Genomic DNA, 17,279 nt, shown 5'->3' on the forward strand with positions numbered 1-17,279 from the left:
GTTGTCATCTCTAGCGAAAACCAGTCAGGAATTTTTTAGCAAGCATTTCCAACCCATTTTATTTTAGGGAAGCCATCAGAAAAGCCCTCCATCGCTGCAAATAGTAATGACTATTTCCTTTTCTTCCCCCTGCATTACATACTAAAGAGACTTGAGAACCCTGAGTGTACGGGAACGGCAGGAATAAAGAGATGACAAAATCATGTATCAGGAATTCACTCCTTTTGTAATGTATTTGCAGGGAAATCCGGTGCAGGGTCACATTTTCATCTAATTAAATGAATGACAGATGCGTGTAAAGAAAAGGCATCAAGAAAAATGCCAGATTTTAGACAAAATACACATCTGTGTTCCTGTTGCCAAATTACGCAAAAAGAACAGAAATCTTTTAAAAAGACAAGGTATGGGCCATCATTTATGCCAGTACTTCTTTTCTTCACGCCACCGAAAACGTCGCCAGCCTGTAAAGCTCCCCCGCCGGCTGGGAGCCATGTCACCTCCCGGCAGGCAGGCTGGCGCGGGATGCACCCAGCGAGCCGCCGAGCTCACCCTGGGCGACCCACGGGCTGTGCCCCCCCGGCCCTTCTGCGGGTGGACAGGACTGCTAAACCTCTCGCCCGGACCTGACCCTGCAACGGCTGAAGGGCACCGACTTAGTTCGGATGTTCCCTAGTTCTGATGTTCCCTAGTTCTGATGCTCCCTATCCAAAGGTACTCAATCCCGTTAAAAGACTGCCAATGATTTTAATGAGTTTTGCATCAGAGAGCCAGGCAAAGTATAGCTTTCAGTGTCGCCACGCAGTTATCGTGCTGACAGGCAAAATTGGTAAAAACTAGGGGTGTTGCTACAGCTGAATGATTTTTAACTCCAATGCCATCAGAAATGAGTTGGTTTCATTGAGAACAAGTGACAGAGGGGTCCTTCCCAACACTGGAAGAGGAAAATCACCCAGACTCGGCACGAATCATCTACTTTTGAGAGCAGCTCTCACGTAAAGAGGATGATACTACTGCGCTTATCACTAAACAGTAAATTGCAATCAGTTAGACATTTTCAGGAACTGGATATTCAATGTGGCCCAAACACAGGAATGACAGCTGTCTTTTCAAAGGTGTTGCTTATTGTATTGTAAAAATCAGCATAGACAGAGCAAAGCGGGAGAGGGTTAGATTTTGCCTCACTCAGCAGATATACCTTAAATAATATTTGCCTCGTCTTTATCAGGATTTTTCAAAATACCAGCTGAGACTTTTTAATAATAAAAATATCACAAAACAAAACCCTAAAACTTTTTATCTAGTATATACAACGCTTAGAGGAAAAAATGTAGAGTACGTAACACCTTCACGCACTTATCAGGAAAAAAAGTGAGGTAGTTGTGTTGCTACATATTATTCTTCTTGCAACAGCACTCACTTTGACTCTCTAATCAATACAGAAGCCCTATTTTCACACCTGTGCAAGGTGCTGTACACACAATAAAAGATTATCCTTAGCCTATACCTTTCACCAAGCACGTGAAGAATACACTTGTAGAGAAGTTAAGCTGCCCATTACTGCTTTCAGAGATCATGACTCTCAGTCTCTCCTGTTACCACAGCAATTGACCACAAACTTACCTCACCTAAAAGGAAATGCAGATTTTTCACATGAAAATATTATAGGTTTAATTATTAACAGCTAATGGTTACACACTATTGGTTTTCAGCTAGAGAGTACTAATAATTTACTTTTAGCCTCAACTTTCTTCCAAGGTTTTCTTCCACCTCCCCATAATAAGTGTATGCACTAAAACCAGTATCAGTGGTTTCACTTAGAGGACAAGATGGGCAAACAAGTCTTGGGACAGTACTTTCGAGCAATTATTTTGGTCTTTATAATGCTTAGAGCATCAGCGGCCTTACTTAATACTGTTCTGAACAAGTCTTCAGGTTTGTTTTTCTCTTCCTCTAAGAAATGGCACTTCTGCAGAAACATTTTTGGATTCTGAACTTTTCCCTTATTTTCTCCTGATAGTGGATTCTAACATTTCTTGAGAGAAAGGAAGACAAGAAAAAGAGAGGCTGCTCTTGCAGAATCAGGAGTAACACAGCTTGCTTTACTGGGTATATTCTCTTATATTAGGATTTACCATCTGTTCAGTCCCTAATTATATTTATTTCACAACTTCACAAACAGAAAGATGAAAAGGCTTTGAAACAATCTTATCTTTCACCTAAGGTTTTGAATTCTTTTGCAAAGACTGTTCCCGTACGCCACAGCCACGCGCAGTAACGAAGCGATCCCCGACTTCAGGCTGATGCACAGAACACACACAAGGTGCTTGTTTTCACAGAAGTGTGTATATGCTGCACCTGACCTTTCGCTTTAACCACTTCTCTCTTCCAGACGTTTTTAAAGTGACTATCACTGTTGGTCAAGACCACCACCTATGATGGCGTTTCTATGTTACAGCCAGATCACTCTTGATTCTTAACAAACGATGTAAGAGCCAATCCTTACCACCCAGTAAGAATTCAGACACCAAATTGCCATTCTTTTCCAAGAGCTCCTACCGACATTGAAAGTTCAGGTCTCAGTAAAGTTTAAAATGGAAGAAAAAAGGGACAAAACAAACACTAAAAATGAGCACCTTTGTAAAGCACGTCTAACCAATAAAAGGTATTTATGGCAATTGCCTGAACATAAAACAGTAATGACAATAAATAAAGCACCTACCGTAATATTGAATTACTACTTAATTTGATCTACTGTTTAATTTTCTCAAAACCTCTGGCACTAAGTAACTTGTGATAAAAATAATTTTATCTTCGTATTTTTCATCAATATTGACTGCCCTATACAGACATTACTACCCTTTGGTCACTAACTGCAAGACAGCTGGCAATTAATACAGAAGACCAAAATGCGGAGCAAGAGAGAAGACAGTAAGAATGCTCATGACAACATACCAAACTGCAACTAGCAGCTCTCTATTTTCAGGTGTTTTTGTTGACAAAGTAAGCTTTACTACAAGCTATACAAGAAATGAGAAGCCCTCTAGGGCTTGCATGGGTCAGATCCACCTTAAAATGAACTAGAGTGCAATTCTTGCTGGGACTGATGGAAGCTGTACCCATTTTGACCAAGATTCAATTTGATCCACATGTAAAGGTCCACCTCTTAATGCAATGAGGTGTTAAGTAGGAACTTGATCAAAGCAAAGGAAGGTGTATAACGACAATGATTTGTACTTACATAACAGCATTTGCCAAAGACGTTAAATTCATTTAAAAGTCAAAAAATCTGCCAACTTGAGTAGCATCTGTTACTACAGACATTATGTCAGATTGGAAAACCACAACACAAAGAAGTTGCATTACTCCCTGCAAGCTAGAAAGCATGAAGTCTCACTCCTATACAGAAGGGCCAGCCCAAAGACTACTGTCTCTCCTTAAGTCCCCCATAAATGCTTTAAGTAGGACTTAAATTAGAAGTCGTACAGGATTAAGGAGGTGAATAGGTCTCAGACTGGTCCTTCAGTACAGGAGTGACGTTTACCCACTAAGTTTTTTACTTTAAAAAGTCTAAAACTAAAATTAAAAAAGAAAAAAACAATGAATATCACACTCAAGTTTGAGCTATTATGCTGCACTGACTAAAAAAAAAAAGGTTGAGGATTTTGGGGTTTTTTTTGAGAATCCAGTTCTGACGCTGTTCATGAAGCACAAGTGCTTGTAGCCCAACCAACTGCCCTACATTAGGAACTAAGTATTTAGCTGAATTTTTGTTCTATATGCAACACTTGATCATTCTGGTAATGAGAAACTGAATTTAGACAGAAATTTGCACACTGCAGTCCCTACTCTGAAAGCATTTGTTGCACGCATGCACATCCTTGTATAACTTATATTCTGCTCTCTGTAAGTGCATTTGACCAACAGCATCACTATCAAAGCTCTCCTTGATCGGTCTACTTCAGTTTTCTCCCACAACTCAATTAACTTTTTAAAAATAAAAGGTTGTCCCTAAAAATAGGCCAGACCTGAATTCCCTCCAGTGTATGTACTCAGTTTCTTAAATATGAATCCTTAGATTTAGATTCTTGTGATACATTCTTGAGTCAGAATTTATTTTAAATATCCGAGCCCTGTTTCAACTTTGAGACTAAGCAGCTGTGTTTCTGTAGCGCCAGGTACGTTGGGATTCTAGGCCCTGACTGGAGTTCTGGGTAATTTCGTTGCTAGTAAAAGCAACAGCAGAAAAAGCTCGAAGTGAAGTACTCGAGATAAGGGAAGGGTAGTTTTTTTTTTGTCCAGTGATATTTAGGCTATGTAACTTTCTTGAATACGCTCTTGGTTGTTCTAATTTAATATCTAATTCTTTTACAAAACTTGAAGTAGCTGGCTACATTAATTTCTTGTAAGAAATGCAAAGCATACTTTTTTTGGGTTTGAATTCACACAAACCCCTTGTGAATTAGAGATAAGAAACTGTGAACTTTAATACTCAATTTTTGACCCAAATGTAATCTAATGCAAATGCCAGTGTTGCTTCATCAACACCTTTATCACTGGGATTGTGCTTAATGGCTTTTCATCTTCGGTTTAATTCAAACAGAAAACTAAATTCTTCTTCACCCCATACGTCGCTACTGTCTTATAGACTTATTATAAAGCATCCATGAAAATTAACAGTTCCAGTTGGAAAAAGAAGTTGGAGAACCACAAGATGTCTCATTCTAACATACCACCCGAGAGATTTTGAGCAGTTATGTTATGGCTAAATTACAGAGGAGACAACAGCAGATACTAAAGCAGTGATGCAGGTATTCCAAATCCCTAAGGGGCTGCTGCAGTTATTATAGATAAGAAGTTACGCCACAGAAATTATGTTTCTAGAGGGGCATCTCATAGGTAAACAGCAATAACTTAGAACTGACTCCCAGCGTCTTCCTCAGGAAAGCATTTCAAGGGCGATATTCAAGAGAAACTAACAGGGACTGGCTGATACTGGGCAGGATGTTCTACTAGTAGGTGGAGTATTGGGTAACCCGGTATTGCCAGAAACGCTGGTATTTAGGTTTAGCAGAAGAAAGTATTTACTTTTTGACATGTGACAGAGTTTCAGTTGAAAACTGCCATGAAAGAAAAGAGTTGTGCCTATCTTATCTAGTAACGTAGCACACAGCCCCTGTGAGATAGAACAGTGCTTTCATCCTTACTTTACAGACTTTAGGGGAACAGAGGCTAAAAGGTCGGATGAGAATCAGGCATCTAAAAACTACAAAACTACACCTAAGAGAGCGAATACGCTGCACCACACTTTCTCTGCAGACTGGCCACTAATTTCACCTTGGCTTCTGCAAAGCTTCTCCCAGGTGTAAAAATAAGTTATTTTAGAACAAAAGGTTTTCTGTTGAGGTTTTTTTTTGTTTGGTTGTTTTTTTTAAAGTGTATTTACAATCAATCATTTCATAAGCAACTGAAAAAAGAGGCAATCCAGGTACTCTGAAAAGTCAGTGATATTATATTAGTTATACTACAAAAAAGGACTTTATTCTCAAGGGCTATAATAAAAGGCATAGCGTTTGCATGGTTTTCCCATAAATACAACAACAAGGAAAAAAAAAACCAAGCCAAAACCAAAAGTGGTTTCCAGATGAATTCACACATTCTAACACGGACGTTCAAGTTACTTATGCTACCATGGAATCTAGGTACATGGAATTTAGCCTCATCCGCACTCTCATAATCCTTTACTAACACAAGTGCCCCACACTAAAACCAATTTATACTATTTGTCATTGCTTTAATGTAATGCTGAGGGAAAAAAAGCCTTGAAAACAACTCCCAGAAACATAAAGCATGAAATGAATGTTTAATCCTGTCTACACTTATTCTTCAGCTTTTGCCTTGACCTCTGCCAACAAGAAATACAAATACTGCTCCTCTACATAATTTGGTAATCAAAGGCTTCGCATCTTCATCTTCTTCTAGTGTCCTTTAATGCTCACATTTTCTCTACCTGATATAAGGTAGTATAGGACATTCTCCCATCTATGGCTACGCCCACTACACAATTGCTTTGTATACAATACATTTCCAATCATGCTTACAAAACAGAACATCAGTGAAATGTTTTCAACCTCAAGAAAAGCCAGTTGTATTTAAATAAACAGCAGGAAAATGTTTGGTGAGAGACATGTTGTAGAAGTTTATCTCTAGGGCACAACTTGAAGTTTGAAAGCAAGCCCACTTGATCTGAGCACAGATTTGAAGATGGAAGCGTCACCTCACTATGCACCAGGCAATGGCAAGACAAAACCTGAGTTTATTTAGTATGTGCTGTAATTATAGATCCCCTGTTGCCTGTAGTGCTGTTCAGTGCATGAAACAGTGTAGCTTCCTCCACCAATGGTAATGAGCATTTCAATTAACAGCTCTGTCACGCGGTACATCTGTACAGACTGCTACTCCTACGGACCGGGCTGAGACTCACCTATGAGAGAGGGTGGGTTTCATGGAGCTCATAGAGTTCATGGGGGGTTGCATGGGTAGCTTCCCTGGAGGATCGTTCTGCCGGCTTTTCTGGTGGCGAAGCAGCAAGAGCCGTCCCAGCTCCTCACACCACGACGAAAGCAGCGCTGTGCAAACAGAACACAATGACAGTAAGCGCACAAGTGAAGAACCGGCACAGCCGAGTGCAGACGCAAGGTACTGTAACAGGAGTCACAATCCGAACAGACAAACCCCAGGAGTGGAAAGCTTGCCCACGAACCACCGCTCACATTATCAGCCTATCAAATTGAGTCTGTAATTGCCCTACACTATCATTACCATGTTTTTACCCAAGTTACAAACATTCTGCACAGCCCAGGAGGCACAAGAGAACTTGTCTGAGCTGAGCGGCACAGAGATGAAGAATGGGTGAGGCACAAGGACATGGGATAGCTGTTGTGAGTGAAGAAAGATGCAGAAGAATTCCTTTCACACTAATAGAAATGTAACAAAAACATACAGAAGACATCATTCACAGAGGGGAGCAAAGAACAACAAGATCTCTTTTCTGTTTGGCTATTTTTGTGCAAAAGATTAATTGGAGAGACATGAAGAAAAACCCACGTGCAGGAATTAATTTCCAAAACGGCTATTAGCAACCAGTCTTGAATAGATAAACCGGAGAATATGGCCGTGCTGATGTATGGATACAAAGTTAGGCATTTAAATCTATATTTGACCCAGCACAACCCCTAAATGTGTATTTCCATTATGTGCCTAATCTTCTGGTCAATGAGGGTAATTCTGTGCTTACAGGAAAATCACGCTTATGAACTATGAGGATGCAGAGATTTCCCAGAGGCACGAAAAGCTTGCAACTCCCTCTGAAGACATGAAAGGGGTCATTATCTCTGAAAACATGGCCTCTTCCTTACGCACCTGCACTCAGAAAAGACCAGCCCCTGTTGCAGAAAGCACCTACGCTTTGCAGTAAGCAGAGCCCCAGAAAGTGACTGCGGGTGAAATCTGGCTCCCGTGAGCGCAGCCAGCCAAGACACCCCACCAAAGCCTCCAGCAACACCAAACTGAGCCTCAAAGCTGCCTGTTTAATTCCAGTGTCAGAAGTGGCTCCAGTAAAAAGTCACCAAGGTATGACGCGGTGAAGAGTTTCACCAGAACAAAGTGCAGACTAATTGCAAAATTCTGCAGTTAAAGAAACGCTCTCAAGTGGAAGCGCTTGGGGTTTTTTCTTCTTTAAAGTATGCTTTACAAAACCCTCAGAACAAGAAAATGCTTCGTATTTAATTTTTAACTAAGTGCTTTCCTGAGGTGTTATGAACTGAACACAAATCAACAGATTGCACAAGTAGTTGAGAAGCAGAAGACTACTCAAAACCCAAGCTGCCACAGCGGTTTAGAGTAGGAGAGCTCTGCATGTAATTTTAGGCTTGCTGGTTTAGGAGAGACAAGTGCAGAATTCTCTAAAATTGAGGCTTTTATTTTCATTTCTTATTTTTCTAATGGTTGTCTTTTCACCAAGTAACGTAAGCAGTAGCAAACTATCATTTCAGGGTACACCACCTTCTTCTTCCAGCAGCTACTCACAGGTACTCTTAACACATACTTAGAACAAATTCCCAAGAGACTAATTGTAAGGTTGTATTTGTAGGGGGAAAAAAAGGAACCTGCTTTGCCAAGAACACCCACAAATATGATTTTTCAGTATGAGAAACAATTGGAATTTCTGAAGTTTAACAACCACACAAGAAAAATACTTAAAGCCCAGGCCATTCCTGGGAATTAATCACACGTTTGGACAAAGGAGAGGTAGTAATTTCATTGCATTTATCACGCAAGAGCAAGGTCAAGAGCGGTGTTTAGGGAGGCATTTTAGAGTTCTGCTGTGACAAGAAGGGGACACAGCTTCTTTATGTCACTAAATATGGTCACTCGGAAATTGTCAGCCTCACACGTAGCCTGCAGAAAGCATTCCCCCGAGCTCTCCGAAATGTTCCAGCAACGAGCGCCAGTCTAAGCTGCTTCTCTATTAGCCAAGGAATCTGTCAACAGGCATTTGATCAAATTATACTCACCTTTTCGCACCACAGCCACTTGAGCTCCGAGAAACACGAACAAAGTGTTCTGCCCAACGCTAAACGCAGCCAGCACAGAGTAATAGTGGATGCTGAGCACTTCCACAGCCGAGTGTAATTACTACAGTGTCAAATGGAAATCGTCCATCTTAAACCAGGCTTTGATGGGAGGAGGGAGCTGCTCCTTCTGCACACCTATATGCACTCAACAAATAAGACGAAAAGCAACAACCCGACAGGTCTGAGGGCATGAATCCGCAAACAAAAGCCAAACCTCCTTGGAAAAAAACCCAGTAATTCCCAGAAAAGGGGGGAGTGAGATAGCATTGCTTTTTGGTGAGGTGAAGATAAGAAAAGATCTTAACGAGTTATTTATTATTACCAATATCCAATAAACACATTTATAAAGGTGAAATGTAAATTATCAAAGAACAAAGAGGTCCTCAAGATAAGCTAGACTGTTTCACTCTACAAGTTATCTGGGGAAGACTCATTCTGGGGAGGAATTTTTAGAAACTAAGAGACTGCAGGTATAAAACGTAGCGAATTTACTCATCGCTATCACAGCACTCATTACGGAGAGGTTTAACCTTTCCTCCCCTGGGACATTTCGACTCATGTACCATGTATAATAATCGCTCTCTTCCCTGCGTCGGTGTTTGTGCACGGAATGAAAACAGAGCTGTTTGTAGGCGCCTGAGGAGTTACCAGTCCCCCTCTACCCCTCTCAGCAGGAGCGAGAACCCTCTAAAGGAGTCTGCTCTCCTCTGCTGGAAACGCCGGGGTGGCCTCCGTTCTCCCCCGCCCCATCCACCTCCACCACTCTGCTCGCCGCTTGGTAAGATGAGTATATACCCCACACGCACATCTGGTACAGCTGGCTTCTGGAGAACATCACTTCCTGGGCTATTCAAGCAAGATGAAACAAACTCAAAATGAATTTACAGATTACACTATTCATCTTTAGTGTACTTAGTTACTGCTTTTTATGCTGACAGTATTAGGCGCATCTCAACTCATTTACACTCAAAGCACGAGAAATTCAGTATCATACTATAATGAACAGATAAAGCAGCAAGCACAAAGGACAGCTACAGATGGTGCCAACAGTCAGTCTCTCCCTCTCATAGCACAGCCAAGCAGCTGCTTTTTCTCCCCCCTCTGCCCCTCCTCCTTGTACAACAGGAGCACAGATTTTGCAGATGGACCATCCACACCGTCTCTCGCAGCCTCTTGCTGCGACAGTTTAATGATCAGATTTAAATCGTGTTCCTGTGCTGCATTGCTACGATGTCCCTTGCATATAATGATGTGGCTTTCCTGCTCAAGTTGAAGTCAACTGTTGCAACGGGGGGGAAAGGAAAAATCCTTAAACATGCACACCCCCCCACCCCCGTACGCAGCCCAGGTGTAAAATACAACCTGGTTAATACACCAGCATTGACGTTTTCAACCCCTGTTCAGTCACAGAGGGCTCTGCCAGCTCATGCCAAAAGATGCATAAATGGCAACCAAATGACGTGCTGACAGTTTAAGTGTATTTGCACATTTATTTGGCTTAAAGGGACACACTCTGGGATGACTGGTGCAATATTTGACCTACTTTTCTCCATTTGTACAACCGGTATCATTCTTAATGGGATTGCATTTTACTTTAAGCATTGACTTATTTTCATAGGAATAAATCAATACTGATTTGCTAATGATGACTGCGTTAAAAAACCAACACAGATATGAGCAGCCTCAGCTTTCACATTTCTGAAATAGAGAAAAAACAGAAAGATGTAAACATAAGAGAAATTTCGATTACAAGTAGCCCAAGGGGCTTCCCCAAGGAAGCGAGAGAAAAAAACCAAACGTACCCAGTCCCATTTTTGTTTCTCCTTTCTCTGAAGAGGACCAGACGCTGCAAGAGTGTCTCGCGGCACAGAACATGACCGACCTCTCCTTAAAATACTCATAAATACTCCTACACACCCAGAGTTGGCCACACTTTATGTCATTCTGGATGCCTCCAATAGTTTTAAATGCTTTTCATTGAAAAAATCATAAGACATGGCAATGTATCCACACTGGGATCCTGGGGACAAGGAGAGGGAACAGGGCTGGAAGGCAAAGATTTTTTTTTTTTCCTCTTCAGCCCGAGTCACATTTCAAGCATGTCTCCACAACCACAGAGCTAAGCCTTGCTTGAAAGAGAAAGGAAGCGATTGTTATTTAATCCCCCGCCTCTAGGAGCCAGGTCTTTAAGAACGTGCCAAATATCACAAGATTTGCAGCACAATTATTAGGATGGGCCACATCCCCCGGTACTGTTCCTTTCCTGCGAGGGCCCTTTTGTGCCAAAACCCTGCCAGGCAGTAGGGAAACAAAGGCCTCCGCTGCCCGCTCTGTGGCACCTTCCCGTCCCGTCCCTCAGCGCCCAGCAGCAGCATCACAACCGCTTCAGAAGCGCCGGGCCCTTCCACGAGGAAATCCAAGGAGCTCGAGTGGGGGAATCCACAGATCATGCCCAGGCTGCCCACGCCACTTCGTACTTCTTGACAACAAATGATGCTGGCGGACTTGCAACAATTACGTGACGGTTGCTGATGACGCAGCTCAAAGGGTAGTTTATAGCCGTGGCATCGAATACTGGTACAGCCCATTACAAGCCCTTTTGGGCCAGAGAAGAGAAAGGGGAAGGAAAACAGGCTAAGCGATCAATGCTACCCCATAGATTCACTAATGCATTTCATTAGCTGCATCCACACACCAGCACCGATAGCTGCAATCCTGTGGCTGACTGATTTAACTCGGCGCGGTGCAAAGTGCTGTAGTAAGCATCTCCGAGTGAATGAGCCAGTGGGCTCCCTAGAAAGCAAAATACAGAGAAGCACGGTGCTAATCTATTTACCTATTATGATACCCTAGTATTAGTTACAGCTTATCACCTCAGTAAATCACCGCCTCTTGTTAGGGAACATGCTTAAAGGTGCAGCAAACTGTTATTTACAGGCAGACACTATATTTACAGCCACAAAGACAGGTGAGGAGGGGATAGGACAACAGCTCAGTAATTTCAATGCCTTCTGCTTCCCGGGAGACTGCTGGAGGAGCACAATAGGATTACCGCTTCCTTGCTGCAGTTAAGCTGCAGTAGATAGTTCAATAGGCAGACTGGCAGGCCCGTATTTCTTACTCACTGCAATGAAAATATTAGGAAAAAAGGAGGAGTTTGATTCGGAGAACTATCTGTTCAGCACCGTCTCGCTAGTTTGGTTTTGTGTCTCAGAAGGAAACGCATTTGGCTGAAAAGATATTTACAGCATAAGTAAGAAAATTCAGCATTTTTTCACAGATCATATCCATTAATTTTACATTGCTCTTAGAAACATATTCGTATTTTTTTACATGGAGAATTCCAGATAAGCAGAATACAGAACTACCAAGGGCTTTCTATCCTATTCTAAATGATAAATCTAAATACAGCTTTTTATAAGTCATCCAGTGAGATTATTTGGTGGGGTGGGAAGGGAAGCAGTGAAGAGAAGAGGAGGAGAGGAGTGGAAATAACTATTGTCTTGGTTATTTAAGAATATTACTCTTTTTACAGAGAAAAATGGAGACTATATACCCTTTGGAAAAGTATGTTAAAAATGTTAGCTACCTAATGCTCAGTGTGCTGTAGTATTAGAAAAATAATTTCAATTGCATTAAAAGGATGGAATCTTTGTCCACAATTTTGGGAAGCAGTAAATCAGATGTTTTCCTTGTGTTTTAAAAGCCATTTTGCTTTTAAAGAGCTGGGAAATGGAGAGAGAAGGAGAACCTGGTCATCACAAACTATTTCAAGGATTGATTTTCCTGCAGCTCTCCCCCTCACACACTCCAGCAGAGCCTGGCAAAGGCTGGCTAACCCCTGGGACAGTCAGTCAGGGCAGGACAGCAAGGCCACAAAGGAAATAGGACGTCACCATCCCCTAGGAGAGATTCAGAGTATGGGTGTTCCCCCCTCCTCTTCAGTTCTTTCAAGGTTCGGCTACGTGTCCCTGCGACAGACGAGCCCGACCCCTGCCATTCCCCGAGCTTCTCCTCTGTATCTGCCTCCATGCTGAGCGCACAAAAGGAGCGTACGTATACTGCCAGTTACAAAGCAGAAGTAGCCATTTCTCAACAGTCCGGCTGTTCGACATGGACCAGCAGGGCTTCCCGGGGAGCCCAGCCCTCCTCCCAGGCCCACGCCTCCGGCTGCCAGCAGATGCCCGCTCTGCAGGCATGGAGCCAGCGCTCGCTCCCAGGTGTTTGCTCCCACCTTGTCCCGGGAGGCTTACACCCCAGCTGGCTGCTTTTCTGGAGCAATTTTGAGGACTGTGCTTGCTGTTCTCCATCAGGCAAAATCAATCTGAGTAAACTAGTTGTAGTAAACTGACTGATTTTATCTGAAGTTAAAAGTACCACCACAAACCTACTCCACTAGTAGTGTAGTGAGGAGAGCAAGTTGTATCTTTGGCAACACCTCCAAATGCACACAGGTTTACAAAGCGCTAGTCCCTGTGACTGCGCAGCAAACTGCGTGGAACCCAACCCCCCAGGAGAGCAAAGGGGGGCTGGCTCAAACCCTGCTTTGGGAGGCAGGAGCTGCCCTGCTTATCACAACAGGAATGCAAAGTCAACAGCCCCGGTTCAACACCGTGAAACAGGGTATGATGCATGTTTCTACCGCTAATATCCAAGCAATGTCCCTTACCGCCAATGCCTCCATCATTACTATAGCTACAGCTGTGTCTTGTGGAAGCCCCCAGCTTCGCCCCAGTAGGATCTATAACACAGTCACATATTATCATTAAAGAACCAAACACTACGCGGATTTGTAAAAAAATAGATAATGCGGGGAATGCCTAATTAAACTGAATGCAATAGCAAGTTAATTAACAGAGGTTTTATTCAATAAACCCCTTACTGCAAACCTGAGAGTTACCCATCACGTGCCTTCAAGGCTGCTGCATGAGAGTGACACCAGGTACAAGTCTGGTCCTGAATATGGGTCCAGCTTGCCTTGGCATACCTTCAGCTCTTCAGAAATACCTCTCAAGACACATCTATATAGGCTTCCCCAAAAGCTCTTGCCAGTTGGAATAGTACATGCTGGAGACACAGATTTGAATACTGCTATCCTTATCCCATGACTTCAGTGGAACCGGGATTCCTCAATTTCCTTCCACGCTTGCCAAAACTTGGCAGAGCATCTTACCAGATTCACTACATTAACTTTGAAGTAATACATTACAAAACAGAGCAACAATGGCTCAATTTGGCAAGCACAAAACACTCTGCACAGATCCAGATAAAATACGTAAGCATCTCATTTAGGCTTAGATGTACCCACGTTGCTACATCTGAAAACATGCCCCATTATGAAGAGAAGACAAAGCTGGTGAAAGGCCACCAACAAGAGAATCTTGGATACGGCTTCCAAAGGAAATGCACTCCAATAGCATTAGACTGCTTGTTTCCTTACTCATCCAATTGTTGGTTTCACTGCTTAGATTTCAAACAACAGTGTCTTTCATTACTGCTGTACGCTTTTATTTTGTAATGCCAGTTCTAGTCATCAACAGATTTCACACATAATACAAGCATCTGAAACTTGGAAGTGACTCACTTTAACCCATCTTTGGCTAGATCCAAACCGGTGACCTGTAGGTGAGAGGCTCAGTTTCACGTAATCCATCCTGAGCCCTCCAATTACTACTGTAAACAACTCCTGAGCTAACACTACTACTAACACCCAAAAGTGCCAGGAAAAAAATACCAGAGGCTTTTAATCAGGGTTTGAATACAGGGAATCCATGCACAATCAGCAGAATGATGAAAGTCTGGAAGAGGGGAAAATCTCATGGCTATCTTCAAAAAAGGGAAAGGAATAACTGCAGAATTGGAGGTCCAGCTTCCTTCTGGTGAAAAATAACCCAAAACATTCAAAAGGATCAAGAGGAAAGTAAAAAATGAGTAAGAACCAAAATGGATTTTCAGGAACAAATCATGCCACGCTTCTGTACTTTCTTTACGGTAGCAGACAGAGACCTTGAGCATAGATTAGTTTGATTTCAGTGAGGCTTCAGTGCTGCTTTACGTGACATTCTTACAAATAAACAAGGAAAATAAGGTCTAGCTGAACACAACACAAACCGGCTGAAAACTTAAGCTTACCAAACTATTAAACCAATGGTCAGTAATAGAAACAAGTGTCACTGGATGGGTTTTTGTGGAAGTTTGTTCTGGGCCTGAAATTACTGAATGCTTCATTTATGGATATCCATGATGTGGTTGGTTAAAGGGCTACAACATGTCCTGGTTCAATTTACACAGAGAGTAAACTGGAAAGAAGCATCAGCTCATCGCAGAAATTTGGTGTTGAAATAATCTTGAAAAGCTGGAGAAATGGTCTGAAACTACATCCAACAGTGACAAGTACCAAGTACGACACTGTGCACCTTCCCAACAACGGCGTGAGAACCATCTCCAAAGGCAGGAGTTCTCGGAAGCGGAGCTGAAGGTGGTAGCTCTGCAGAGGCTGAGCCGCGCCGTGCTGTCGCAGCAAACTCAACCAGGCGCCTCGGCTGGATGAGCAGGAGCCAAGTCTGAAAGATGCACAGGTCTCCTTTCTCTCTACCCCACCACAATGTACAACCACAGAAGGGGCAGAAGAGTCATCAGAATTATTAGGAAAAAATCCATCAATATCACCTGCAAGAAAAGATCGCATGGGGTAAGGTTTTTGGTGGTTTTGGTTTGTTGGTTTGGTTTTTTTTTTTTAGAAGAGAGAAGATTGAGAGCAATATTCTGATTTACTGAGTGACAGAGCATTATCCATATCCACAGTAAAAACACCAAAAAATAATATACAAAGAGATAGAAAAGACACACGTTGGATATTAAGAGCATCCTAATGCTCCTAAATACCCTAAGGGGCAAGTTGCAGAATCGCCAGGAATGGGAATGCTGATGAAAGGTCAGATAAAACATCCCACAAGAACGGCGTTACGGATTCTTCAGGCAACCGGGCATGGCATAGATGACTTTTCAAAGTCTCTTACCATCAAATGAATCTGTGATTGTGAACACAGGGATTTCAATTAGCCTGCATTGGAAAAATATTTAAATCTGGCTTGTATTTATAATTATTCCAAAAAGACAAGAAACATAGAAAATACTTCGAGAGCGGGGAGTTCCTGCAGAGACTGCTGAAGTGGCTGTCCCGCTGCGTGGCTTGCTGGCTAAGTTTTAAAGATGAAAGAAACCGAGAGCAGGTGATGTGCTGAAGGTCATACCATTTGTGACAGAACGAGTCCCAGAACAGAGAGGATCATACACCTTCCTCTCTTTGCAAGGAAAAACCACAACCACCACATCAAGGGTTACTGCTCGGTGCCCGCAGTCGCAGTGCCTGCCATGGAACATTTTCAAACAACAATTGTAAAACATCTGGAGAGGCTTTCAAGGAAGGAAAAAAAAATTACAAAAACCACACAACCAAAATTTATAGCAGAAACGTGTTTCCAAAGTTAACATTGCACAGCCAGAACTTCTGAGAAAGACCAAAAGCTATTTTAGGAACTTTTGCTGCTTGGTTCTGCAGTCTTGCTCTTTGCTTTAATTTTACATTATTTTACATTTTTATGGGAAAAGAATGTTTTATCAGGTGTCCTCAGAATTTTTTTATTTTCGTACCATTAGTGTAATACAACCTTTGCCAACTTCTCTTTTAAGTGTGGAAGGAAAAAAAATGTTAGTTTTCAAAGCTGGGGGTTGCAGGACCATTTTTCACGTTATACAAGCTTTGTACTTGAACACAAAGCGCTCTGACCCTATCCTTGTATCTTGATTTTCATTATGGAAGAAAATTACAGCTACATATAAAATAATCTCTATGTGACAAACATGAAAACAGTTAAGGACACCAGCAAAGAGAAAGTCAGCCTACAGGGGTTTTTAACTTACTTATTTCTGTTTGAACAATACAGAGCAGACTGATGTGTGCATGCACTAAAATTTCAAGGCAGCGCTGTTTCCCATCTCACTCCCCAGTTAACGCGTTAGTTTTTTAACAAAGTCATTACTTCTCTTTTTCCCTCTGTGTCCCACCAACACCACAAACTCTGTCATCTTCCCTTTACTAGCAACCTGCTCTGCTCCTCTGGTACCAATCACCTTTTCTTGAGAACTGCCTAATTAATTAACATTCAATTAACATGCCAAAGTTAAATGCCAAATAATTGTTCCCAAGCTGCACTGGGAACTTGGTAACTAATTCGAGCAAGAGCAGGGCTTCTGTACCCTGAAAGTTTGTTTCTTCCGGCTGCGTCCATTGGGCTAATGGACGTTTCTCACCTCAAACACGGTTGTATTAGAGGAGCAGACTTTGTGAGACATGGATGCTCTTGTTAAGGCATTCTGATGCCCTTTAAGGCACAACCTGGATGATGCTTATTTCATTTATTACCAATAAAGCAAAACTAGCAAATCACCTTATGCTCTGTTACGGTTAGGGCCACATAGAAAACTCAAGAAAAAACAAGAAAAATCTAAATAACCCTACCCTGATCTTCAGATTGTTTTGATTGTATTTTCATGATGCGAAGTGTTGAGCAGCAACACTGCCTTCAGGTAGCCTTGTCTTCTGCTCCTCTGCTGCCTGTGCCCATGCCCTGCTGCGGCTTGCAC

General features: G+C 42.2%; 1 protein-coding gene across 1 annotated transcript in view; it reads right to left on the bottom strand.

Moving 5' to 3' along the window:
• Window positions 1-17,279, bottom strand: part of ZMIZ1 (zinc finger MIZ-type containing 1) — a 159,320-nt gene that overhangs the window by 42,978 nt on the left and 99,063 nt on the right. Inside the window, exon 4 of the mRNA XM_009641960.2 lies at window positions 6,482-6,626. Coding sequence (XP_009640255.1) covers window positions 6,482-6,626 — 145 coding nt within the window. The remainder of the gene's footprint in view (window positions 1-6,481; window positions 6,627-17,279) is intronic.

Source organism: Egretta garzetta, unplaced genomic scaffold, assembly GCF_000687185.1.
Source record: "Egretta garzetta isolate BGI_Z169 unplaced genomic scaffold, ASM68718v1 scaffold56, whole genome shotgun sequence".
Taxonomy (NCBI): Eukaryota; Metazoa; Chordata; class Aves; order Pelecaniformes; family Ardeidae; genus Egretta; species Egretta garzetta.